Source organism: Crocodylus siamensis, chromosome 8 (assembly GCF_052110815.1).
Source record: "Crocodylus siamensis isolate JL-2025a chromosome 8, ASM5211081v1, whole genome shotgun sequence".
Taxonomy (NCBI): domain Eukaryota; kingdom Metazoa; phylum Chordata; order Crocodylia; family Crocodylidae; genus Crocodylus; species Crocodylus siamensis.
The window spans coordinates 67,889,796-67,915,109 of NC_143402.1; the positions used below are offsets into that span (position 1 = coordinate 67,889,796).

The following is a 25,314-nucleotide window of genomic DNA, read 5'->3' on the forward strand; positions in this document are numbered from 1 at the left end:
GTTGGCGACCCATCTGACTGTGTAGGTGTCAACACCACAGGCCCCCAGTTTCTTAATGAGAACGGGGTAAGAGACAGTGTCGAAGGTCTTCCTAAAGTCCAGGAAGACGATGTCCACTGCTACCCCTGCATCTAATGATTTGGTGACCTGGTCGTAGAAGGCCACAAGGTCTGACAGGATCTGCCTCTAATGAACCCGTGTTTGTTGCCCCTAAGCATAATCTCCCCTGCTGGCCCCTTGCGGATATGCACCAGAATAATTCTCTCAAAAAGCTTACACAGGATTGAGGTAAGACTAACTGGCCTATAGTTTCCAGGGTCCTCCTTCCTCCCTTTTTGAAGATGGGGACCACATTGACCCTCTTCCAGTCCTCTGGCACCACACCAGAGCCCCACGAGTGCTTGTACAGCCATGCCAGGGGTCCCGCAATGACCTCAGCTAATTCCCTCAGTCCTCTAGGGTGCAGATCATCTGGACCAGCTGATTTAAATACGTCCAGTCCCTCCAGAAGTTCCCTAACTAGTTCTTCACTAACCCTTGGCCTAGATGTGCCTCCCCTAGGGCCTGAGTGGGGGCATGGGGGGTGGGGGTGGGTGGCTGTTCCAGTCCCTGTTAAGGAAAATGGAGGCAAATCGTTAAAAGGTTAGCTTTGTTGTCTGGTGTGACGACCAAATTTCCTAGCGTGTCCTGCAGGGGTCCCACATTACCCAGTACCTTCTTTTTGCCCCCTATGTATTTGAAAAAGGACTTCTTGTTGTCCTTGATCCAGGAAGGTAGTCCCAGTCCCATCTCTGCCTTGGCCTCCCTGACTGCCCCCCTACATTCCCGAGCAACCGGAGTATAGTCCTCCCTGGTGATGGCCCCTCCTTTACATTGGGTGTGGGCCTCCCTTTTAGCTAGGAGACATTCCCAGATGCTTTGGTGAGCCATAGGGGCTTTTGCACCCTCCTGTTCCCTTTGATCCATGTTCTCAACTTGATATCTGCTTTCACAAAAAATTAATTTCTCCACTCAACATTTCCTGAGTTTCTAGCATTTAAGGGTTTAGTTAAACCATGGGATTCTTGAAAGGCCACTCATTTGCTCCAGCCATCTTTGTTACACATCCAGGAGGTGTTGCATGTGGGCATAAGCTATTCTGCTCAAGTCATTAGAACTATGATATCCAAGTTTCATCCCACTGACTACTTACAAAGATCCCTGAGGGCCAAAAGGAAGGAACAAATTACAGGTGCTGTTACCTTTCATATAAAAGAAGCAGCCTGTGGTGATCGTTAATTAATTCGATCCTGTTTGTATAGCACTTTAAATGTGTGTTGAGTGTTGCATAAGCACTGAGCATAGCAAATCAGGCCATGCAGCAAGCTGTCATGACCTACACAGCCTTCACAGGTCAAACGTAATACTCCATTCCAGTCCAGCCTTCAAGCTAGGCATTTGGGTTAAGCTGGGGTCTTGCATGCTTGGATCTGTACTATTCATGGACCACGGCACCTTGTCAAAGATGGAGAGAGGTTGCAGATAGGAATGCAGGGCATCATGGGCCACGTGACTTGGCTACTTCTGCAAATGTAGGACTAGATCTGTGTGTGATGGACTGGGGATGAAAGGGCTTTTGTGTCACTTGCAACATCTGCAGAACTGTAGGCAGCAAAATGGTGAGTTGTTGAACTGAACAAGCTGTAAATAATCCTGGAGCTACTATTTATGTCCTTCCATGATGTCCATTTGTGCTGATTTAAACTGACCTGTCTTGATCTCATGGTACATCATTGTTTCATTGTCTTTGGGTTGGTGTTGGCTAGAAGCACCTGCTAAAATCCATCAGCCTGCTGTTGCTTAGATGTGGGATCTAGAGCAAACAGGATATGCCCCTACCTTAAAATCTGGGAGAATTGGTTCTTTGGCATCGGTAATACTTTTGGTGACTTCATTGGCATGGTTCAGCTTTTGAAACTTAAACTGATCTGTGGAATTTAAAATGATAGTGCCAGGACCCTCTGGGATTTGAGGTAAATGGAAGACTGGACTTAGTGGTTGCTGAATGGGAAGCCTTGTATTTTAGTAGTGAAAGGAACTGGTGTCTTGATGGTAGGGAAACTTAATGCCACAGGCTTGCACATTTGGAGCCATTTTTATAGGTGCGCACACCACTGGCTTTAGATAGAGCTGATATACTGGACATCACTTAAAATTAGATCCTTGGGCAGGAGACCTATATTAGCTACCGTTTTAGGTGCCGGTCTTCATTTAGTTCCTACTTTGTCTTCACTTCCCAGATCATTAAATGGTCCTGTTTTATCATACCTACCTTACTTGCTCTGTGCACAGATCTTGTTAACTTCCCACTTCTTCCCCATAAACTTAGATTAGCGATTGCCTAAGTTTCTTTCTTTTAGAGTCAGTAAAACAAATCCGAGGACCTGGCATTACTGAGTCCTAAAGAACTGGCCTATAGAGAACACTTCATTCTCCCTTAAAGGAGCATACCAGAATGCATTTGCTTTTAATATGCAGCTGGAGGCATTTTAGGATTTTACTTGCTGAAGAAATGGTGCAATCTAGAGAAGTGGAGCATAAATATATTTCTAAGCTCTTGGACTCTGGCCTCAGTAGTGGAAATGAGACGCTTCTTTTCCCTGTTGTTCCCAAATGGGAAGAATAATGATCTTGTGGCTAAGTTGATATAAAAACTTACAAAATTATGGCCTGAAGGAGACCTCACAAGGTCATCTATTCCAATCCCTTGTTCAAGGCAGGATCATTCCTGTCTAAACCATCTTATACAAGTCTGTCTAACCTATTCTTAAAACTGCTGAACAGCCCTCTCATACAACTTCTTTGCACCATGACCAGTACTCAGATTATAGGTCTGGAGATCATTGTTTTAATCTTTTCGCTCAGGTCACTTGGGCCCAGACTTTCAACTGGCATAGATCGGAATAACTCCAGTGCAGTCAGTGGAACGACACAGATTTCTACCGCTGCAACTCTGGTCCTCTCTCTCCTTCTCTCTCTGTGTCTCCTCTGTACAATATGGGCAGTGTCTAACCTGCAGATGATAGATCAGGGGTGGGCAATTATTTCGGGCGGAGAGCTGCTTACTGAGTTTACCAAGCCATCAAGGGCCTCATGACAGGCAGCCAAGGGCAGATAAATATTAATTTTCTAAATTTTTAGGGGCCCCGCGGGCTGGATAGAATGGCTTGGCGGGCTGCATCTGGCCCATGGGCCACATTTTGCCCACCTCGGCGATAGATCATTATCGATGGTTTGATGTCTTTATTGCATGTTGAGAGCACTCAGGTGGAAGATGGGGTAGAAATAGAAAGCATTACTTTATTCCTGTCTCTGTGGTACTCTGGGCATGGGCTAACTGCTGAGCTCTTATACTCTGGCTGGTGGGCTTGTTAGGGAGCAGGCCCTGAATTCTGTACAGGTCAGTTTTGGAGGTTTTCAGGGAAAATGACAGCTCTCTCCTCCTCTTGCTTGTACTGTAGAAAGGCTGTGGTGAGGACTAAAGCTCCGAGCAATGGATGCAGGAAGTTTCTTTCCTTCAAAACTGGCTTGTGAGCCTGTCGGTGAGAGCAGAAAAGAGTTGCCTGGTATGCACTGGTTGAAGAGCGGTGGTAGGAGGCTGGTCGGGTATGGCTGAGTGGGCACCGGCTGGAATGGCTGGCACTGCCATATCCTTACAAAGCAGCCCTATCTGGAAACATGATCCTCTTGGCAAATGCGCACACTGCCATTGTTTCTCAGAGAGCAGAGGACTTTAGCAGCTTGTTCCTTTTGCTGGCATTTGGTTCAGTCCTGGGGCAACATTAACTCTGTGCTTACCCAGCCAGAGGGCTCATTCCTGGAGGCTTGTGACACCAACAAATAGAAATAGACAACAAATAGAATGCAGCTTCAGCACATACTGGCACAAGGGTTTGATCTTCAATGCACCTGCATTTTCTATCCTGCTTTTATGTTGGCTCCCTTTAGCAGCTAGTTATGATCCCATGTAGTAAGACATTTTAGCGCAGGATCTTGGCAGCATCCCTCTTTATGATTTAAATACATAGGCTTTTATAAGCAAGAGACATCGGAGCACAGGTTACCAGGGGAGCTCATCATACCTTGTCCCAGTCCCAGCAGGGTGCAGGAATTCTAGCTGCAAAGGTGTTCCAGGCTCTGCCAGCAGTGGGCAGCAGGGGTCTGTGAAAGAGCCCTAGCTGTGCGAACGGTCGGCCCGCTGCTGCACTGGCTTTGTTGGCACTGGTGGTTGGGAGTGTAGGGAAGAGGCAGTTACGTTATGGGAATCCAGAGTAATTAGGGAAGCTGTCTGGTGAGCCAGTAGCCCTGAGTGCCACAGGAAAAAGGCCGCTCAGGGAATGCGCTTAATTGGCATGTTCCAGTGGACCTTCTCTGTGCTCTTAAAGCCTTTGATGGCAGTACGTTCACTGGGCCCCTCGTACCCTGGAGGGTAAACGTGCAGCTTTCAATGGCTGTTTGTCCTCAAAGAGCTCCCTGGGAGGCCCATCTTTCCTGGCCAGGCAGCCGAACATGATGCCTAGCTCAGGGGAGTGCTAGACCAATGCCAAGGGGAGGAAGAGAAGCTGCTTTGATAATAATGATGCATTATTTGGACTGCGGTAAGGCCTGGAGCACCTAAGCAGGGTTGCTAAGGTTTTAAATGATTAAAACAGACTTGTCACCTGCTAATAGCCCATTTCCCAGAGAGCAGGCATCTTGCCTTGGTCTTCAGCGCTCTAGAGAAAAAGCCAATGAAGGTGAGTGCTGTCAGCTGCTGTTGATCCCTGAAAGGTCTACGTCACTCATTGTCCCTTGGGAGGCAGCACTTTTCTCCATACATGCAGTGTGTACAGCCATGCATGGATCTAGGGTTTTGAAAAGGGGGGTGCAGGTGGTATGGTGTATCATCGCATTAAATACAACACACATTTTATCCACTTAAAAGAGAAACTCGAAGCTTTCCTAATATGCTAGGGCTCAGTTATATCATTCACTTTAAGATCCAAACAAAAACAAATATAACTGTATTGGATTGTGCACTAATTTGCTGTCTTATACATTAAGTTAAAAAAACCCACAACAAACTAGGCAAAAATAGTACAAAGAGACTGTTTTATTAGTCCTGTAGTCATTACTGTTTAACAAATCTGAATAAGAGATGTACATTTTTACTAAATCTAGCCTTCTTGGGTATCTTGACAGTGCATCCAGCACTTCAGTATCACCTGAGTTAGTTACCCTGAATTCAATTAATTGCACCTGAGTTAAGGTTTTTTGCTAAAACTAAAGACAGTCTTTTGGGCTGTGAAACAGCAGAAGCGGACGCTACCAGGAATACTTAATAGACATCAATTTTGCGGAAGAAAGGATAACTTGATTAAAATAACATCAAGACCATTAAGATGAAGGGGAGGGTTGTTACCACATGTGGAATAAAAAGAGATTAGCAGGAATCAGGCACATCTCTAATGGGCCATGAAGTTAAATGACTTCCTCAATGCTGCCTGAATAGAAATGCTGCTGCCTCTCCTGGGCAGTTGGTTTTTAAGTTTGGGTGGAAAAGGAATCAAAGGGGGTGGCAACTGTATCACTGCCCCCTACCTGGATCCACCTCTCTGTACAGCCCCCCTGGCTGCACTGATGCTGATGCCTGTTCTGTTGTGTTGTTTGCCCCTGGATTAACCCCTCATGTGCCTCAGGCTGTCATCCTGCATTTCTGTGCTCTGACCTGCCTGTTTTCCCATAGGATACTGCAGAGGATATTCACTCCATTGACAGCTGTGAGTACATTTGGGAGGCTGGCGTGGGCTTTGCTCACTCCCCCCAGCCCAACTACATCCATGACTTAAACAGGTAAGGAGGCCCCAATGCATGCAGGGCTGTGAGCTAAGGCTGCATACAATAGAGCTCAGGGGATGCAGAGATCCCTGGAAATCTATCTCCTCTGGTATCAGTGCTCTCATATGAGTTTGCCCCTTGCTTTTGGGGATGTTCATCTTTATTGCCCCAAGGGGATGAGCCAGGATGTCCAAGATGCAATGATTGCCAGGGGACTGGGAGAAGAGCTGGCTGAAACGCAGAACTTCCATGTCATGGAAACCTTCATGATTCTGAAATGTTGTTTCATCCTGAATTGGGACCATAAAAATTCCCAACATTTGTTTTGGTTGGGGAAACAGGTTTTGAAAAAGTTTTGTCTCAAACTCAGTTGGGACCGAGATTTCCTGGAGTGCCTGTTGCTGGGGAGAGCAGTTGTGTGTGTCCAGCATCACAACTGGGTGGTTCCAGCTGTCCAAAGTTACTCAGAATTATTGAGCGAGGAGCTGTCCTGTGAGAGCTGAGGGTTTTGGATTCCCAGTGACCTGCTTCCAGCACCCTCTCCCAGCTGGCTCCAGGACTTAGGCTCCCATTTTTCTTTTTTCAGGACAGAGCTGCTAAAACTCCTGCTGACCTGCTTCTCTGAGGCCATGTACTTGCCGCCCTCCTCAGACAACAGCAACATCAACCCCTGGGTGCAGTTCTTTTGCTCCACAGAAAACAGGTAAGAGGGGGTGAGGGCAGGTGCCCAAAGTTTTAGAAGGGATAAAGGGGGAAAAGCTCTGCTCCCAGCTCCTAGCCCTCAAGAGGGTAATGCAGGCAGCATGGGAGGCCTTAGACTGTGCTTTCCAGGTCAAGTTATGCAGTGGCTTTTTTTCAAGGCACATTCTAGTTCACACTGCTCCTCCCTCCTCTGGATTTGGCTCATTTTCTCTATCTTAAAAGTTTTGACTCTACCTATGAGCCCAGGAAGTAGGTCACTATTATTCCTGTTTAAGGGACAGACACTGAGGCACAAAAAGGTGAAGTAACTTGGTCCAGGCTGTGGCAAGGAAGCAGTTACAGAGCTACCGGGGTCGGGCTCAGGCATCGCTGATTCTGTGCTCAAACGACTCAGCTTTTCCTTTTTGTTGGCTCGATTCTTGGCTGGAGCAGGTGTCTTGGTTCATTCTGCAGGTGCTGTTGTGATGAGTCCGCTGGGCTGGCAGCGTGCAGTTACGGGTGAATGCTGCCCCCTTGCGGCCCCGTGCTGGGTCCTCTGTAGGAATTAGCTACCTGAAGCTACCTGTGCCTCTGAGGCTAGACCAGGGGCGAGCAATTATTTCTGGCGGAGGGCTGCTTACTGAGTTTTGGCGAGCCATCAAGGACCATATAACAGGCAGCCAGGGGCAGATGAATATTTATTTTCTAAATTTTTAGAGGCTCCATAGGCTGGATAGACTTGCCTGACAAGCCGCATTTGGCCCCCAGGCCGCATTTTGCCCACTCCAGCTTGTTTCCTCTGGCTGGAGCGCTTTCAGGGTCCTGATGTCTCTTAGCTGGTGAGGAGGGCTGCAGGTACAGCCATGGAGGCCAGCATCCTTGATTTTGACCACAGGAACAGCACCAGCTTCTCCCAGTATCCAACACTTCTCACCTGGGAGCCCTGCTGGGGTGGGCTGGGAGGTCAGTCTGTTGCGATTTTCCTTTGCAAGGCCAGTGCTTCCCCCTTCCCGTCCTTGAGCACCTGGCGTGCCCCTCTTGCAGACACGCGCTGCCGCTCTTCACTTCGCTCCTGAACGTCGTCTGTGCCTATGACCCGGTGGGCTATGGGATCCCCTACAACCACCTGCTCTTCTCCGACTATCGTGAGCCCCTGGTGGAGGAGGCAGCCCAGGTGCTGATAGTTACTCTGGACTATGACAGCTCTACTAGTTCAAGTCCCACGGTGGATGGCACCACTACCAGCACTGCTATGGATGATGCAGATGTAAGTCACCCAGTTACTCTGGGCCCTGGTGGCAGATCCTTTTCTTACAACACCTCCTGATGCTGCTTTTTGTCTACTGAGGGCTTCGATAGATGTGTCTGCATCCAACCCCAGCATTCTGCTTCTCTTACTGTGCCTGTGTATGAAAGGGTAATGGTGATGATGAATAGTACCAGCAGCCACCAAGCCATGCAGAATGGAGTTATTTCTTTATGTAGAGCCTGGGCAAGGGTCTACAGCAGATCCAGACTCCTCAAGCTGATCTGCTCTAAACACTGTCCTGAAGGGGCAATCTTCAATGGCCACTAGTTAGAAATGATCTTTGTGGCTCCTAGGTAAAAGAGCCTTGTCTTACCAGTTTTCCCCTGAGCAATCTGGTTCCCAGGTTTTGAAGCATTTCCATGGAAGCTTTTGGGTCCTCCAGAAAGCAGAGCCAATGTAAGTGCTTAGCTCATGACACCAGATAAACCGGTAGCAAACGCCCCTTGCCTTGTGGTTTCCCAAGTAAACTCTGTTACTTATCAGTCCTTCTTTATCCTTTCTTTTAATGTAGCCTCCAGGACCAGACAACCTATTTGTGAACTATTTGTCTAGGATACACAGAGAAGAGGTAATGTGCTCCAGTGTGGAGTTGCTTTCAGATTGATTTCCTGTTGGTTAGGCTAACTGTAGGCCAGCTCACTATGTTTCTCTACCCTCTTGGTTGTTTGTTGGCAGGATTTCCAGTTCATTCTCAAAGGACTTGCTCGTTTATTATCAAATCCCCTGGTCCAGACGTATCTGCCCAACTCTGCCAAGAAGATCCAGTTCCATCAGGAGCTCCTTGTTCTGTTTTGGAAACTCTGCGACTTCAACAAGGTGCGGCTCTGGTTGTGTTGTGTCCTTCCTTGAGCTGCACCAAGAATTGGTGGTGAAGCCAAGATCAAGGGGATAGAAATAGGAAAGGGACTGGGTCACCTTGCTCTGCTTTGTATCTGAGGGTAGAAACAGAGGTCTGGTTGTAGTGGGATGAAGTGGCCTGTGCTGGGACAGAGCAGATTCTATTTGGATGTTCCTTGTAGGTGTCATGGGACAGGGCCCAAAATCTGCTGCCAGAAAAAATGTGGAAACAGTTTGTCCTGCGACATTGCAGAGGCCATCTGAATTCCTACCCCCAGCCACATGGTAGGATAGGGGACCTAGGCATCCTACAAGCCAACACTTCCATCGTAATCCCAGCTTTTTTTCACTTCAGGGCATGCGTCTGCAGGTGCAGTTTCAAGGGCATGTCTTTCGTGCTGCACAGCAGGAGAACCCCATAGGGCTTCCTGCTTGCAGACACGTGCCCTGGCATGGGGCCAGGCACCTGGGCTGTTTTCCTGCAGAATTGGATACCTGAGGCCCTAAGAGAAACAGGGGCCCGATCTTGTGGGACAATGACCCTGGGCTACATCTGTACCTGACAATCAGTTGGGATCAGCTTTGCCAGGATGCATCTGTTTCTAGCCTGGCTGGCATGGAGCATATGCCCAAAGATGGATTTCTGGCATTGAAAGCATACAAAGCCAAGTGTTTTTGGGTCCCATTGTCTTTTCAAATTGGTTAAATTTGCTGTTGCATCCCTACGATTCTGTCGAAAAATAACTTAATGGCACCACAGCACATTGTAATCCCTCTAACTAGCTAAGAGACACTGAGCTATTCTTTCTTTTTCTTTTTCTCCATTTATATTCACTCTTTCCCTCCTGCTTTCTCAGGCCTTCTCTCATACCCACTAGAAGTTTGTTGCCTACCAGCAGGTTTGAGAAGTAGCGGTTTAGGCATAAAGTATGTGACGTGGGTGGCTCTGTCTGAGCTGACATCAGTGTAGGGGTTGGGGGTGATCATATGATGCAAGGATATCTGATTATGCTGGCCCCCGATGAGTGGCTGGGATGACCTTGGGTTCAGTCTGCCCTGCTTACTGGTGGGCAAGTAGGGGAGAACTTGTGAAACTGGTTGTGCTGGTCCCTTTGGGTGGTGGTAAAAGTGTGACCATTTGATAGCTGAGGCTGTAGTTCCTGTGCCTGATCACTGGAGTCCAAAGCAGAGCAGCGTGTGAGAAAGATCCTTCTAAATGATAGGAACCTGGAAACCCTGTGAAATAAGGGCTGTATTTCATGCCTCATTCCATGTTCAAGGCCCGTTGGTTAGGCCCTGTTTAGAGGCTGACCAGTTCCTTTCCTTCCCTTGTTATTGGGTGGTTGAGATCAGTGAGTAATAATACATTATTAAAATGGATACTGATTTTTAGAGATCTGATGACATGAGATGCACAAACCCAATGGGAGCTGCAGATTCTCAGCCTCTCTGGTATGTTGCCTGGAGTGCTGCTTGTTCGAATGAGCATTTGGCTGGGAATATAACCAATATGAGACCTTTGACCAACATGGATGTTAGAAAAAACTCATAGGAGATCCTTCCTTCTCTTTCAGAAATTCCTCTTCTTCGTGCTGAAGAGCAGTGATGTCCTGGACATCCTGGTCCCAATCCTCTATTTCCTAAATGATGCCCGAGCTGATCAGTGTAAGTGTACTGTCTGCTGTTCCAAAGGCTTGTGGTTCAACTTGAGCTCTAGAGAAGAATCTCTTATCCTCTCTCTGGGGAGAGATGAACAATGGGTCTTGTCCTGCCATAAATTGGGATTAACTCATCAGGAGTTACAGTGCTGTAAATGAGAAGGAAAACTAGATTGCGTGTGTCTAATTCAGGCCTTAGTGAAAAAATTTCATGGAGAAAAAAAGCAGTTCCATGCAAATCCTTCATTTATTGTCTTCATTTTGCCACCTTATTAATCTCCTACTGGAGACAGGACTGAAGTGTGAGCTTTCCCTTGTGTCAATAAGGCCTTGTACTGGAGGTGGAGATAGGGTCACCTAATGTAGAGTGAGAGGTTTGGTTGTGTTTCTCCTGTGCTGCTTCTTTCCTCCGTGCCCTTTTTCCTCTACTTGCCATCTGGCTTCAGCACTGTGCTTCTGTCTGCAGCGCGAGTGGGGCTGATGCACATCGGTGTATTCATCCTGCTTCTGCTCAGCGGGGAGCGTAACTTTGGGGTTCGACTGAACAAGCCGTATTCCGTGAGAGTGCCCATGGATATCCCCGTCTTCACGGGGACGCACGCCGACCTTCTCATCATAGTGAGTTTGGCACTGCCTACAGTGGTAGCTCAGATTCCCTTTGATTCCCTTTCAGTCATTGCCTTCAAAGTACAGGTCCCTTCCAGCCCATGGGCTAGCTAGAAAGTCATGGACGTCCATCTGGGATGTATCTGTGCATTTCTTCCTTGTATTTTGTGAACATGAGATAATACCTCCTGCAGTCCTTTTCTGTTCCTTGCTCTTGTTAGAGGCTGGGTTTTCTGAAATGCAGGGTTCTGGTTTGGAGGTGGACATTTCTCAGATGGGTTTTGAGGAATTGTGGATGGCAGGAGGTGGCTGAATTTTATGGTCATTAGAGCTGGAAGACAGTTTCACCTCTCTTGGGAATCAGGAAATATGGGTTAATTTCCTGGCTCTAGCCCAAGTACATGGTGTAGCTGTGAGCCTTTGGATGTCTGCTTGCTAAATTGCAAAAGGTGGACACAGTCGTGCTTGCCCCCACCTCCACAGGGCTGGAACAAGGTCAGAGTTATTTACAGTGTGTGGGAGGCATTTAGATATAGGGCAGAAATGCCTATTAACAAAGCTCTGTGTACTCTGAGTAGATGAGTTCAAAATCCATCCTTGATCTCCATGACATTATTATATAGCGGAGAAGAACTGCTACAGCAGCTTTGGCTGATACTAAATGATATGTGTTAATAAATTGCCCAATCAGTAGGGGGTCCCGGGGGATATTTGCATATAAATTCAGTTTGCTATTGGTCTTGAATTGCCCATCCTGAAGACTTTTTTGCACTAGCATTCTGATGTAGTGGGGTTGTTGCCCAGGAACAGGAAGAGGCAAAGGGGGGTTGTCTTACTAGCTTAAGGGGCAGCTGAGGCTTTTGACACCTGAGGTAACAGTGGGTGCAATAAATCCCCAGTAAAATGGCTTGTTGGTATTTAAAGGGGCATTGTTAGACTCCAGGGTCAACGTTGGATATGGATGAGTGGGGCAGTCCCTGCCTCTCTGTTGCATACAAGGCATCCTGAAACTCAGGAAGGTGGTGCTGCCCCAGCCTGCCAGCAGTTTCTGTTTTCAGTGTTTTAAAATGTTAATCATACAGGCCAAGAGGGATTCTTTGCACATGAAAGCCTAGAGCCTTGGAGCACTAGTCTGCAGCCAGGGCTGCCTTCCACACCTGTGTAATTGCAGTGTGTGCGGGGCCCTGCCTAGGAATGAATGGTGCCAGGAAGTTGTTAGTGTGGAATGGTAGCTCTGCTGCTTCTCATATTGCTCAGTGCCTCCCTTGCTGCAGGTCTTTCACAAGATCATCACCAGTGGGCACCAGCGGCTGCAGCCCCTCTTTGACTGCCTGCTCACCATCATTGTGAATGGTAAGTGGCCCTTGCTTTGGGGGAAAGCAGCCTGCAAGGGGAGACAGCCTGATTTCCCTTTATAATGGCAGAGTAGGGACCCAGCTGCTGCCCATGTTTGGTAGCAATTTACCCATCCAGTTGAGCTAGCAGCCATCACCAAAGGTGACAGGAACAGTCAACACAGATGATCTCTCTGTAGCATTTAGCTGGGTGTCATGAACCATCTCTGTTTGTATCCCCTGCTTTCTTGCTACGTTGCACATGCACCCTAGAAATGATGTCAGGTGGAGTCAAATGACCATTAAATTGGAGGCTTTCCCTGAAGAAGAGATGGCACAAACACCTCCCCAAGCCTGTAACTAAAAGGATGGCTAGAAGATGCAAAGAAAACGTGGTGCGCAGGGCTCGTGACATGCGGTGCTGACACTTGGTCAGCAGGTGGCAGGAGTTACCTTCTGCTGGAAACATCTGGACTAATGGTTTTGTAGCCAACATGTTCCGTTGAGGAACAATCTAGCTGTAGAGTTGAATCAAGGATACCAATGTTTGGGAGGTTGTTTTGAATGTCTGCCTTTGGACCTCAGTAGAGAGTGATACCACCTCTGTAGAATTCAATCTGATGTTCTTAGAAACCCTATGGGGAAAAAAAAATCTCTCTTTTTAGTTCCATTGTATTTTAATACGATTTACTGTAGGGCCCATTGGGTTCATCCCTCTTGTATCCCATGAGGCTCTTCCTTAAGGCAGCTCAGTGGCATCAGTTCTTAGCCCATTCTCTTGAGTCCTGTTTTTTGTTCCATTCATTCCCTTCTCTTTTTTTCCCCCCCTAGTGTCTCCGTATCTGAAATCTCTTTCCATGGTTGCTGCCAACAAGCTGCTGCACCTCTTGGAGGCCTTTTCCACCACTTGGTTTCTCTTCTCTGCTGTCCAGAACCACCATCTTGTCTTCTTCCTGCTGGAGGTTTTCAACAACATTATCCAGTACCAGTTTGATGGTAAGAGACTGACTGTAAGCCAGTCCCCTGGCCCTTTCCACTGCTGTAGTTCAAGAGAGCATGGGGATGAATTTAGGAGAATGTCTTGCTGTGTGATACAAATTGATCATCCTTTTTTCTCAGAGAGAGACTGACTAGGCGAGGTCTTGTCTAGAGATGTTGACGTGGATGTAGCTACTACTGGTGCCAAGTCCTTGCTGCAAAATGCAGTGTGTACTTGTTACCAATTTGTGGGGGGAACCCCATGAGAACCTAGTACAGAGAGAGCCTAAAAGGCATGCTGGGTAGCAGTCCTTCATCCCTACAGAGTTCCCACTGAAGTGGGATGGGCCCTTCCTTCCACGGAGGGAAGAGGCTTGTTGAAGTGGTACAGTGAGTAGGAAGAGGGAGATGCTAGAGTCAAGGAGCCACGCTTCAGTTGACATGGCAGTCTGTAAAAACTCCTGAACTTCTGGGTTGCTCAGATGTCACTGTTGACTCTTCCCACCAGGCACTACGGTGTTCTACCGTGGGTAGAACCTGGCCATCTCAGGCTTTGCTTATTCATCATAAAGAAGTACAAAATGGCACAAAAGCAGGATTTTCCCCCTCTTGTACAAGTTACTATTACTGTTCCCTTGAAGGCAAGTTCCCCGAGGTAGATAATGGTAGTAGCAATTTCAAGAGTCTTTTTTTTTTTTTAAATCCACTTACTTTGCTGTGGTTCCCAGGGAATTCCAACTTGGTCTATGCCATCATCCGCAAGCGGAACGTGTTTCACCAGCTGGCCAACTTGCCCACGGACTCACAGACCATCCAGAAAGCCCTGCAGCGCAAGAAGAAAACTCCTGAGCCCATTTCTCGCACCAACTCCCAGGAAGGGGTCTCCATGGAGGGCTCGCGGCCTGCTGCTCCTGCCGAACCGGGGACACTGAAGACTAGTCTGGTGGCAACTCCAGGTCAGCTTTAACTTCTTTTTTTAGTGGTGAGGGGTGGGTGAGGAGGGCACAGATGTTTCTCTATAAGACATAGCATGGCTTCAGTCTTTAGATGGGCTGTTGGAAAAGATCAAGAGATTGTCAGCTCATGAGAGCTATCAATTAAAAAAAAAAAAAACCTGGCACAGAAAACCAGGGGCGCACATGTATTTTGGTATAAGAGTAGCTGATTGTAATTCAGCCTAAGTTGCAAGTCAGTTGAGCCCATGTCAGTTAGGAAGCTGAAATAAGCCTCTTATACTGAACGTGAGGGGCTGACATGGACTTTTGTCCCAAGTTAACTGCATCAGTGTGAGTTTACAGCTTGTATTGTACTAGTGCATCTGCCTTGTGAACACACAGCACCTCCTTTGGAGTGTAAAAGCAAGGCAAATCCACCCATGTTCTGGCAGTGGGAGGACACTTTGCATGAAGATGGAAACACTGGGAATAAGGTTTTTTTTTGTAAGACTTGGAAATAAGCTACTTTGACCCTCAAGAATCCCCTAGACTCTCTTCTTTCTATGAATCCAGGCATTGACAAGCTCACGGAGAAATCGCAGGTGTCGGAAGATGGGACCATGCGGTCCCTGGAGCCAGAGTCTTCACCGTCCCCATTAGAAGGCAGCCCACCATCAGCTATTAGTGACACAGAGTCCTGGAGCGGGGTAAGGCCACGCATTTTCTTCCAGCCTGGAAAAGTTTGTAAAATGGCACCAAAGAGGGTAAAGCTTATGAATCCTGGAGAGAACCTGACAGACTCTGCCTCAGAATTGTTATCACCTACAGGGTAACGTGCATCCCAAGCTGAACTGAAAAGCCATAGAGTTTAAAAATACCCTAGCTTGGTGGTTGCCAATCTTTGAACCAGCAGACAAGCATCAACCCTCAGTTTCTTGTGGGCCACCATGTACCTTTATCACTGAAAAGTGGGGGAGCCCTGGTGCTGTCTGCAGACCAGCAAGGGACTATTTCCTATGGCTTCATGGACCCCAGGAGTTTGTGGACCACAGTTTTGGGGGACTGCTGGTCTAACACTGTTCTGGGTATTATGTGCCCATGTTAGCCCCAGGATCCCACTGCTTTGGCCATAAAACCTTTATCCCCAAACACATGCAAAATAAAAACAGAATCTCACTATGATCTTGGGACCTGCCACCTCTTTGAGAGGAGCAAATGGGTGGACGAGAACCTGTTGGTGCTTAACACTGAAAAATGCAAGGTTCTCCACCTTGGAAAGAAAAACCTGCAGCATCCTTATAGACTTGGCAGTGCTACACTGGCTAGCACCACGTAAGAAAGAGACTTGGGGGTCATCATTGACCACAAGATGAACATGAGCCTGCAATGTGATGCTGCGGCTAGTAAAGCAACCAAAAGGCTGGCTTGCATCCATAGATGCTTCTCAAGCAAATCCCGGGACGTCATTCCCCCCTTGTGCTCAGCCTTGGTGAGGCCGCAGCTGGAGTACTGCGTCCAGTTTTGGGCTCCACAATTCAAAAAGGATGTGGAGAAGCTTGAGAGAGTCCAGAGAAGAGCCACGCGCATGATCAGAGCTCAGGAGAGCAGACCTTACAACGACAGGCTGAGAGCCATGGGGCTCTTTAGCTTGGAAAAGCGCAGGCTAAGGGGTGATCTGATGGCCACCTACAAGTTTATCAGGGATGACCGCCAGCATCTGGGGGAGCGTTTGTTCACCAGAGCGCCCCAAGGGATGACGAGGTCGAACGGTCATAAACTACTACAAGACTGTTTCAGGCTGGACATAAGGAAGAATTTCTTTACTGTCTGAGCCCCCAAGGGAACAGCCTGCCATCGGAGGTGGTTCAAGCACCTACACTGAACACCTTCGAGAGCAAATTGGATGCTTATCTTGCTGGGATCCTATGATCCCAGCTGACTTCCTGCCCTTTGGGCAGGGAGCTGGACTCGATGATCTTCTGAGGTCCCTTCCAGCCCTAATATCTATGAAATCTATGAGCTTTATGCTTTTTTAGGCATTACCTAGTGCAGCACACGTGCGGGTTGGCAGGGTTGTTTGGAGCCCAGGGCAATGCTGTTAATGCACGGAGGACAGCTCTCATAAGAACAAAAGAACTGCCATTTACTGGGTCAAACCACGGGTCCACGTTTCCCAGTATGCTGTGTCACATGGGCAGAGAGTGGATGCCGAAAGGGAGAGTGAACTGACTATGACCAGAGTTTTTTTCCCCACTGGTTACATTGTACAAGCTTGTTAACATTGTGCAAGCTCTTCAGCTGATCCCTTTTACGCAGTACTTCACAGCCCACGCTGTCCTTCAAGGCACACCTCATGTATGTTCTCTTGTGGGCTCATTCCATGACAGGCAGGTTACAGTAGTGGAGGCAGCTCTGGTTTAAGTATTCGTTATCTAGGATGCTTAAGGAGCACAGTGGCAGGGTAGTTAAAGCAGTCTTCCTGCAGCTCCAGAGGTGTGAGTGTGAGCCTTGGTTTGCAGAAGGCAGCCCCCGCTGAGCCAGCTGGTTGGTCTGGGTTACTGGAAGTGACTGGACTCGATGTTAGTCACACATGGCTCCCTCCTATGCTGTTGGCTACAGGAACCAGTTTGCCGTATCAGTTCTAATCCCAGGAGCCATCTAGGTGTAGGAGGACCTTTGACTTGGACTTTTAATCTGGGATGTTTTCGTATCAGGAGGATCATTGCCTCACCACCTAGTAGGCAGCAAGACAGTCCCATGGTACATCACACAACGCTTTCCCACCTTCCTTTCTGGGCTCCTGTAGTTTTGTTTGCCAGTCAGTCTCTCCTGTCTAATTTCCCCCAGGACTGGACTGGGGTAGTGGTTTTGCTTGGTGTGTGAGGGATTGCTTAGCCAAAACTTAGCTAAAATCAAGCTTTATTTCTAGTGAAATTTATTGTTTATATTATGGCATCTGTAAACCCTAATCTGGACCAGTAGCCCTGTTTTGTCTCTTCCTTAAGTGATGGCTTATTTCAAAGACAGCTGTCTTCTGCTTCTGATGACATTGTCCTGGGAAGCCCACTTGACCGTAACAAGGTTTCATCACATTTCCCCCGGTAATGTTTTGAACTGAACAAGCGCTGCAGAATTTATATCTAGATTTTGACTCCTGTCCTGGAAGCCGGAAGCATTTTTTTTTTTTTTTTTTTTTTGAAGGATAGGCTCTTCATAAGGCAGATATCTGTTCTTGTTAAAAACAAAGCAAGGGAAACTGCCATGGTCAGCTAAAAGTTTATCGCTGATTTCTCATAAAGGTCATTGGTTGTTCACAGTTCATCTCCTCACCTCCGTGGCTGACTAGGATGGCACTTTGGTACATTTGAAACCTTCAGACAAGGGGACTCGAATGCTGACAGTATCCAGCTGTCAAGGGTAGTGCCAGTGAGGCTGCGTCTTCATATGGGTACTTGAAGGCCACGTCCCTTCATGCCTAGGCAGCCAGATAGACTCACACATGAAAGGTGTAGTAGCACAAGGGCGCTGTGTTCTAGTGCACTCAGCAGAAGATCCCAGTGCTCGAACCCATCTCTTCTAACAGCTCCCTCCATCTTTAGCTGCCCATAGGCTTGGGGCTCCATCACGTGGGTCTTTGGGTCTAGTTTTGGAGACACGTGCATGTGAATTGTCCCACATATAAACAGGACTATTCATGTGTCTGCAGAAGTGGGGCCAAAAAGCAGAAGTAATGCACTGGGAGAAGAGGAAAGGTGAAGGTTGTAACTGTACTACCAGTGTTTCAATTAGTTTTGTGCTTCTCTCCGTGGATCCGAGGAGGGTTGGATCATGTACGCATGATGTATTTTACTGAGCAGCAAATACTTCAATAAATCATGTCCCTTTATCTACAGTGACCATTTTCTTACCCCATAGGGTGAAGCTTAGTCCTCTCCCCTCTAACTGATTTAAAACACTTCGCTGGACTTTCATCATTGATCTTCCTCTTATCAGTGGGAGCCATCTCAAAAGCATCTTTGTTTAACATTCATATTGCAGCATAAATCCTATCCCACTGCTCCCTAAATGTGTCAGCAGTGAGCTAGACTCAGAACAGTGGGGAGAAGATGGGGAGGGTTGTGAGTGAAAGAGGAAGAGGAGTAGGTCAGGTTAACTAAAACAGGCATTTTTATATTGTTATAAATATATTTTTAGAGCCTGTGTGTAGGTGTGATGCTGCAGCTGAATAGGTTGAACGCTGAGGATGTTGGAATGGCAAACTTTGCAAAACTGAACTGCCAGTTAGAGAGAATTCAAGAGAGCTGAGTTTCCCTGCGTGGTTTGCCTTCCCCTTTTGCCCTTGTCACTGCCTGGCTTTGGCCCTGATTCAGTAAAGCATGCGCCTGTTTTTAGAACCCAAATGGTTCCATTGGAGCCAATAGGACAATGTTAAATGCTCATTTAGAAAAAGGCCCGAGTATCTTGCCATCTGGGGCTTTAATCCATCAGCCTTCCATGGAATATACTCATTGGTAGTTGCACCTTTGTGCAGAAGTAATGACTCCCTGCTGACCAGCAGCTGGATTGAGACGTTTCCCACATAGCAACACTTAGGATCATACAAAAGTGGGGTTGGAAGGAACCTCAGGAGGTCATTTAGTCCAGCCCCCTGCTTAAAGCAGGACCATCCCTGACTTGGTCATCCTAGCCAAGTGTCTGTCCAGCCTATTCTTCCACAACTTTTCTAGGTAACCTGTTTCAATGCTTGATTGGCCTTATGTTCAGAAAGGACCTCAGTCTTTAGCCTCAATTGTCCCTGTTTCAGCTTAAGGCCATTGCTCCTTGTCCTGTCCTGTCCTGTCCTGTACTGTCCTGTCCTGTCCTGTCCTGTCTGGTCTGCTTCATGACGGCACCTTGAACTTGTGCCCAGTTCATGCTTTCACTGGGGGGGAAAAAAGCATCGTAGCCTAAATTTCTGGTGCTTCTAGTTGTGAAGATGAACTGCACATAAACCCAAGCAGAGCTGTTTTTCTGCATCTATGAGTATGTAGCAGGGGCGGGCACTTATTTTGGGCAGAGGGCACTTACTGAGCCATTGAGGGCCGCATGACAAGCAGCCCAGGGCAGATTAATATTAATTTTCTAAATTTTTTAGGGGCCCTGCGGGCTGGATAGAACGGTCTGACGGGCTGCATCCGGCCTGCGGGCCGCGTTTTGCCCACCCCTGGTATGTAGGTGTAGACACTGACTTCAAGGACCTAGAACTGCTTCTCTTCATCTCTGTGGGGCTTGTTCATTCTGAGCCATCACTAGGAAAACATGACAGTGGGCTGTGGTGTCAAAAATGGGGTCTTCTGTCCTGCACAAAGAAGGCCTGAAATGATTTTAACAGGCTTATCTTTCCACCTTGTTTTGTGATACCCAGGTCTTAGACAGACAGACGTCTTCTGTCTGCCTGTCTGTCTGTGTCTCTCTTTGTGACTGAAGAAACTAGGAGGAATATGCCACTATTAATACAAGGAAGTAAAGCCTGGCCAGAGATGTTTTAGTCAGAGTCTCTCTAAACTCTTTGTTCAAAATGCTCAAAGGCAAATAGTGATTTTGATGCTTGTTTTTTGGATAAGGCACTTTAAAAAGTCTGATTTACTGGAAGTGCTGAGTGTCACCTCAGAAAATGAGATCCCTTGAAGATATGTCAAGATGGGCATAGAAACACATGTCCAAAATCCCTGCTTACATTTGAAAGCTTCAGTCTTTAATAGTGACTGTATTGTTCCAGCTGTGTGTCAACCTTTGGTCCCCCCCACTGCCCCTGCAAACATATTATTAAACTAGTACTCATTCTGTGTACAAGACCAGTCTAATCCAGGCCACCCCATTAATTTTTTCCATTTGCTGTATTTTGGGCAGGTGAGGTTTTTCTTCAGAGTGGTTTCTATTGTAGTTTTTTAGTGCATTTAAACTTTTGAGCCCGTTTCTTGGTTATTTGGGTCTTCTGTGGGCTTTATGAGGGCTATAGCAATTTAGGGCTTTATCTGCAGTTACTAATTGCTCTTTGGGGAAAAGGTGTACCTGACCCCCATCCCCTTGCCCTCTCCCCCCCCGAAAAATCCAAACTGAACTTGAAAATATGGGATTTGACATCTCATTGGAGCAATATAATACATCATGAACATCAATATAGCCTTCATGAACATCAGAAAGAAGCAAAACCAGAACTGCCAACTGCTTTATCCCTTTCAGGTCTCATGAAAACACAAGAACTGCCATTTACTGGGTCAGCCCATAGGTCCATCTTGCCCAGTGTCCTGGGTCACGTGGGGACAGAGATCGGATGCTGAAAGGGAGAGTGAGCTGGGTCTGACCAGGGTTTTTCCCCACTGCTCCTCTCTCACTTGCAGCCTCCAGCATTTAAGGTCTAGGAAGTTCTGATTCAGAGGCTGTACCACTGTCTCCCATGATCAATAGTTGCTGATGCCCCTTTCCTCCAAGCATTTGCCCAATCCCTTTTTGAATCTGGCCAAATTGTCAGCTCCTTTAACTGCTGACTGTCTTAGCAGAAACATGAAAGACAGTAGCCAGAGGCATAACCCTGGGGCTTCCTTACAGTGTAACCCCTTCTGAAGACATAACAGGTCTTTTCTGCTGTTCAAGACTAGTACCAAACAAGGGGGTAAATGTAATGCTGATATTGGTATGTTTTCCCTGGGACGTGATCAGGCTGTTTTGTACAGCAATACACCGGGGATGGGGCAGTTTTTGACACAGACCAGATGCCCCTGCTTTGCTCCATGCTTGTGCTGACTCTGGTTTAATCTTAACAGGAGACATTGCAGCCCAAGCAGGAGCGAAGGCGGCTGTCCAGTGCATCCTCAACCGGACAGTGGTCCCCAACTTCTGACTGGGTGGGTAAACCCAGGGTTAGAGGAAATAGATGGCAGAAGAAACTCCTGCTTCCCGAGCGGGGGCTTCTCAGCTGTGCTGAGGCAGATGTATCTGGGGGAATTTAAATGGATTTGGGGCCTGATCCCCTGACATCCATGGAGTGTCTTACAGACTTCAGTGAGCTGGGTGCATACCCAGGCTTCTGTATTAGAGCAGAAGATACCTTGAGAAGAGGGAGAGACCCTGGCTGTGACAAGGTCCCTCGTCAGGGCTTCCTTCTGATGTGCTGTTTGTTTTAGTAGGTACACACCCCTTGTCAGAGACTTCTAAAACCAAATACACAGCATGTTGAAAAGTGAAATACCTTCTTGAATACCAAGGGATTGGTACTAGCCTAATCCACAAAACATGTGCAACCATTTCCACGGGACACTGATTTTTCTTGCTTGGGGGGGGGAACTTTCACCTGCAGGTGATCTCTTGGAAGTCAAAGCTGCCTCTCCAGACAATCATGCGACTCTTGCAGGTGCTGGTCCCTCAAGTGGAAAAGATCTGCATTGATAAGTAAGTGCACTCAGGAAGAGGCTGAGCTGCACAAAGATGTGTGTGGAGCCCCTCTGACTGGGGGCCAGCTATGGGGGTGGGTGTGAGTAGCTATAGTCTATGATATCATATAGACCCAGGGATTGAGAACCTAAAGCCTATGGAGTTACTGGATATGGCTTGCCATGGGAGGGCTTCAGCGGCATTTGGTGGTGGGGGCTTCCCTTGTGCCATGTGGAGCTCCTCTGTGCAGTGTTTGGGTGAAGTGGTTGCAGTGGCTGCAGGTGCTGGCCCACCTCAGCCCTGGGTTAGCACCACCTGCGTCTTCCATAGTCGAGTCCACTGGCCCTTTGCATACGTATATGTGCATGGTGTACATGCTTGTTGGGTTGGGACTTTCTGCTGTAGCCTTTGCCATAGGGGACAGCTGAGGATGCTCATGTTCTCTCGCTTTCTGCAGGGGCCTCACGGATGAATCCGAGATCCTCAAGTTCTTGCAGCATGGCACGCTGGTGGGACTGTTACCTGTCCCTCACCCCATCCTGATCCGCAAATACCAAGCTAACTCGGGCACTGCCATGTGGTTCCGGACCTACATGTGGGGAGTTATTTATCTGAGGTAACCTAGCTAGGTGCAAACAAAGCCCAGCTCTCCCTAACAACAGAGAGGTTTCTGTGGATGTGTTTGCTCCGCAGAGGGCACTGCCATTTCGTGGCTTGTCAGGCATTAGTTACTTTGAGGAGTGGTTCATGTATTCATGTTGCATCCCTCGTACCAACGTCAGGTTAATGTCAGAGTAATTGCAGATGACAAGTAATCTGGTAGAACCTGCTGCAAGCCCACTTCCTCATCAAGTCCCACCCAAGGAGGCTGTGTGACTTGTTCCAGGTCACATAAGATAATGGTGATTGGGGGCATGGAAACTGGGTCTCCCAGGCTTTGGGCTAGCACCTTCCCTAGGGATATTCTTCATTTATGAAATGGTGGGTGAAATTGTAGCTGCTCTAGGACTTGTCTCTTCCGGTGAGGAGCGCTAGAAAAGGTAGCAACGGGAGATCACAGATGCACCGATACCTTCCTCTCCAAGCAGGAAGCCCCAAAGCCTGCGGAGGGAATTGCAACTCTTCTAATGTCTGCCTTTGCTTACAAGAGGCACTACCGGGGATTGGTGTGGAAGGATGTCTCAGCACTTCATAGTTACAGCAGACTCCTCTTTGCAAAACCATCAAAGTCCTGAGGACCCAGTCCTGGAATCCCAGCTGGCGGGTGCGCGTGCCTGACGCATCACTCCATTGTGCAGAAAATAACACGAATGTGTTTCCCTTCCAGGAATGTGGATCCCCCGGTCTGGTATGACACAGATGTGAAGCTCTTTGAAATTCAGCGAGTCTGAGAGCACAGGGAAGAGGCCACTTACCTCTACTAAAGGAAAACACTGGAAACAAGACCTCGCTGTGTGCTGCTTCATTACAGCTATTCTCGCATTTCACAGCCAGCTGCGAGACCAAAAGGACAATCATTTCCATTTCCCTACATATCATTTTAAGCTTTAAGGAGGACCTGTGAGCAGATCCTTATCCCCTTGTTCACTCCTTCCCCCTCCTTTCCTAGCAACCTTGAGTGAGAGATGCCTAAGGACTGTCCCTTGTGTTGTTGCACTAGAAATCAGACCATTCATAGCTCTTCTGTCCTCTCACTCCTGGCTTTGGTTTGGAGACCAATCTAAGCCATATCAGCCACAGCTTAAGAGTTTCTCCGCTTGGTCATGTCCCAGCTAGATTCAGCATATAATCGAAAAGACTCAATAGAAAGAGTTAAACTGAATCATGGAGGGAAACTGCTACTACTGCAGGAGGGGAGTGTTAGACATACAGAGGGGTTTTGCATGGTTCTTTTCCCAAAGAATTGGTTCTAACACCCATCAGGTTGCAGGTCTTCTTGCTGCTGTCTTGCTTCACTCTGTACTTGCTGCTGTCTTGCTTCACTCTGTACAGTTGGGGGGATCTTTATTTAATGAAAAGGGAATGCTGAAGGAGATCCTCTTTGTCCTGGTCTCTATTTTACATCCCTCCTTTCTTCCCCTTCTTTGGAAACTAGTGTTAGGTTCTTGTAGCAGCTGATGCTTCAGTGCAATAACAAGATCTACTCTCCTTCCTTCCCCACCTTGTCGCTGCCTCAGAGATTTGCAGACCAGGAATGTTATTCTGGCTTTGCAGGTGGACTGTTGCAGCGAACAGGGTGGGGTGTATATGTTTTACAGCCCCTTGGAAAGCTGTGTGCAATCATGGAGAATCAGGGCAGAGGCTGGGAGGGCTAGCCTAGGGGAGGCAACAGGAAGCTGAGCCTGACAAGGAGAAAAAATAAATATGTGTTGCCCTTCTTCAGCCTTCTCCAGTTGATTGATGAGCTGGTTTGTTTGGATTTGGAAGGAGCTGTGTCATTATTGGGCAGGCAGGTTGTCACAATGGAGGGCATTTGGAGAAGGGTGAAAGGGGTGGGTTGTCCACTGCTTTTTCAGTGCCAGGCATTGAGGGAGGGTCTTGGGGACATCCCGAGAACCATGTTGAAGGCATGATTAAAACGGTTGCAACTAGGCAGGAGGGACCCTGGGGTAAAGGTAAGTTCTTCCAGGCACCCGATGGGTTCTGGATTTAAGAAAGCTGGCTTGCTTTGGAGCCCAAGTGCGGTAATGAGGAGCCTGAACTTTGCAGGGTCAATGGAGATCAGCTCCTAGCTCATGAAATGGATTAAGTGCAGGTTGCAGACTGGACTATGTCCTGAGGTCTGAACCAGATCACTGGAAGGGCCTTCCTGCAACTCAACTCTATTTTTGACCACAAAATGAGCAGGAGCCATTTCTGGGCCCCATCCAAATGTTCCCCATCGTGTAGCTGCCAGGGTTGTGCTCTGTCCAGCGATGATAAGGGTTTGGCATCTGTAATCCAATGAGTCAGGTATAGGTGACTCTGAGTTGACCATTCACACTATCCATAAGTATGGGGGCAGGTGTGTTACAGCAGCTCCCTTGTTCTTCTCCCCTTTCTCCCCACCCATGTGTGAAGACCTGAGTGTTACACAACCAGCCGTATTGCTTTTCTTCTGTAGAGAGGCCTGCTTTCATACAAGCAGCCTGCTGACCTAGTAGTGAACCTGTCTCCCTGTTTGGGTGCTGAAGGTGGACTAAAGCCCCCTGCCCAATTCAGCCCCCTGAAGTGTAGCCTGGAAGACCATTGAAGAACAAAGGCTGCATAAGGAAGAGAGCATTTCCTTTCCCCGTGCCTCATCCATTTTGCCACCTTTCACCCCCCCCCCCCACCTGTATATAAAGACATTCACAGATTGAACTCTATATTTTGCTTGGAATATTTCCTGTCTTAAGAATGTGATTGGGTGGTGCCCGTGGTGATGGGCCAGCCCCTGATTGTACTGCACTCACACGTCTCAGCTGGAGAGGGGCTTTATGTCCTAGACACTGGCTTCTCTCCCCACCCCGCCTTCCCTGGTTTTGTGGTATCTTCTATCCCCTCCCCCCCCCTTTGTTTCCTTTGAGTTTCCCTGAAATCTTTCGTTTTTTGGTGTTTTCGTCTTTGTTCCATGAAAATCGAATTGCACTGTAAACTATTTGCTTACATTCAAAGAGATAAAGATAATCTGAAATATGGCACATGCTTTGACTTTCTCTCCCAGAAACAATTTATGGTCTTGTTTGTGT

General features: G+C 47.7%; 1 protein-coding gene across 2 annotated transcripts in view; it reads left to right on the forward strand.

Annotated features, from left to right (window-relative positions):
- Positions 1–25,314, forward strand: part of HID1 (HID1 domain containing) — a 44,364-nt gene extending 19,050 nt beyond the window's left edge. The window contains exons 5-19 of one of the 2 annotated variants that reach the window (XM_090060032.1): positions 5,765–5,871; positions 6,443–6,559; positions 7,582–7,804; positions 8,358–8,414; positions 8,522–8,662; positions 10,258–10,348; positions 10,808–10,959; positions 12,222–12,300; positions 13,113–13,277; positions 13,988–14,215; positions 14,768–14,901; positions 20,998–21,078; positions 21,531–21,622; positions 22,062–22,220; positions 22,932–25,314. In XM_090060032.1, coding sequence (XP_089916158.1) covers positions 5,765–5,871; positions 6,443–6,559; positions 7,582–7,804; positions 8,358–8,414; positions 8,522–8,662; positions 10,258–10,348; positions 10,808–10,959; positions 12,222–12,300; positions 13,113–13,277; positions 13,988–14,215; positions 14,768–14,901; positions 20,998–21,078; positions 21,531–21,622; positions 22,062–22,220; positions 22,932–22,995 — 1,890 coding nt within the window. In that variant the 3' untranslated portion in view covers positions 22,996–25,314. The remainder of the gene's footprint in view (positions 1–5,764; positions 5,872–6,442; positions 6,560–7,581; positions 7,805–8,357; positions 8,415–8,521; positions 8,663–10,257; positions 10,349–10,807; positions 10,960–12,221; positions 12,301–13,112; positions 13,278–13,987; positions 14,216–14,767; positions 14,902–20,997; positions 21,079–21,530; positions 21,623–22,061; positions 22,221–22,931) is intronic. The other variant, XM_090060033.1, reaches the window with a different exon arrangement.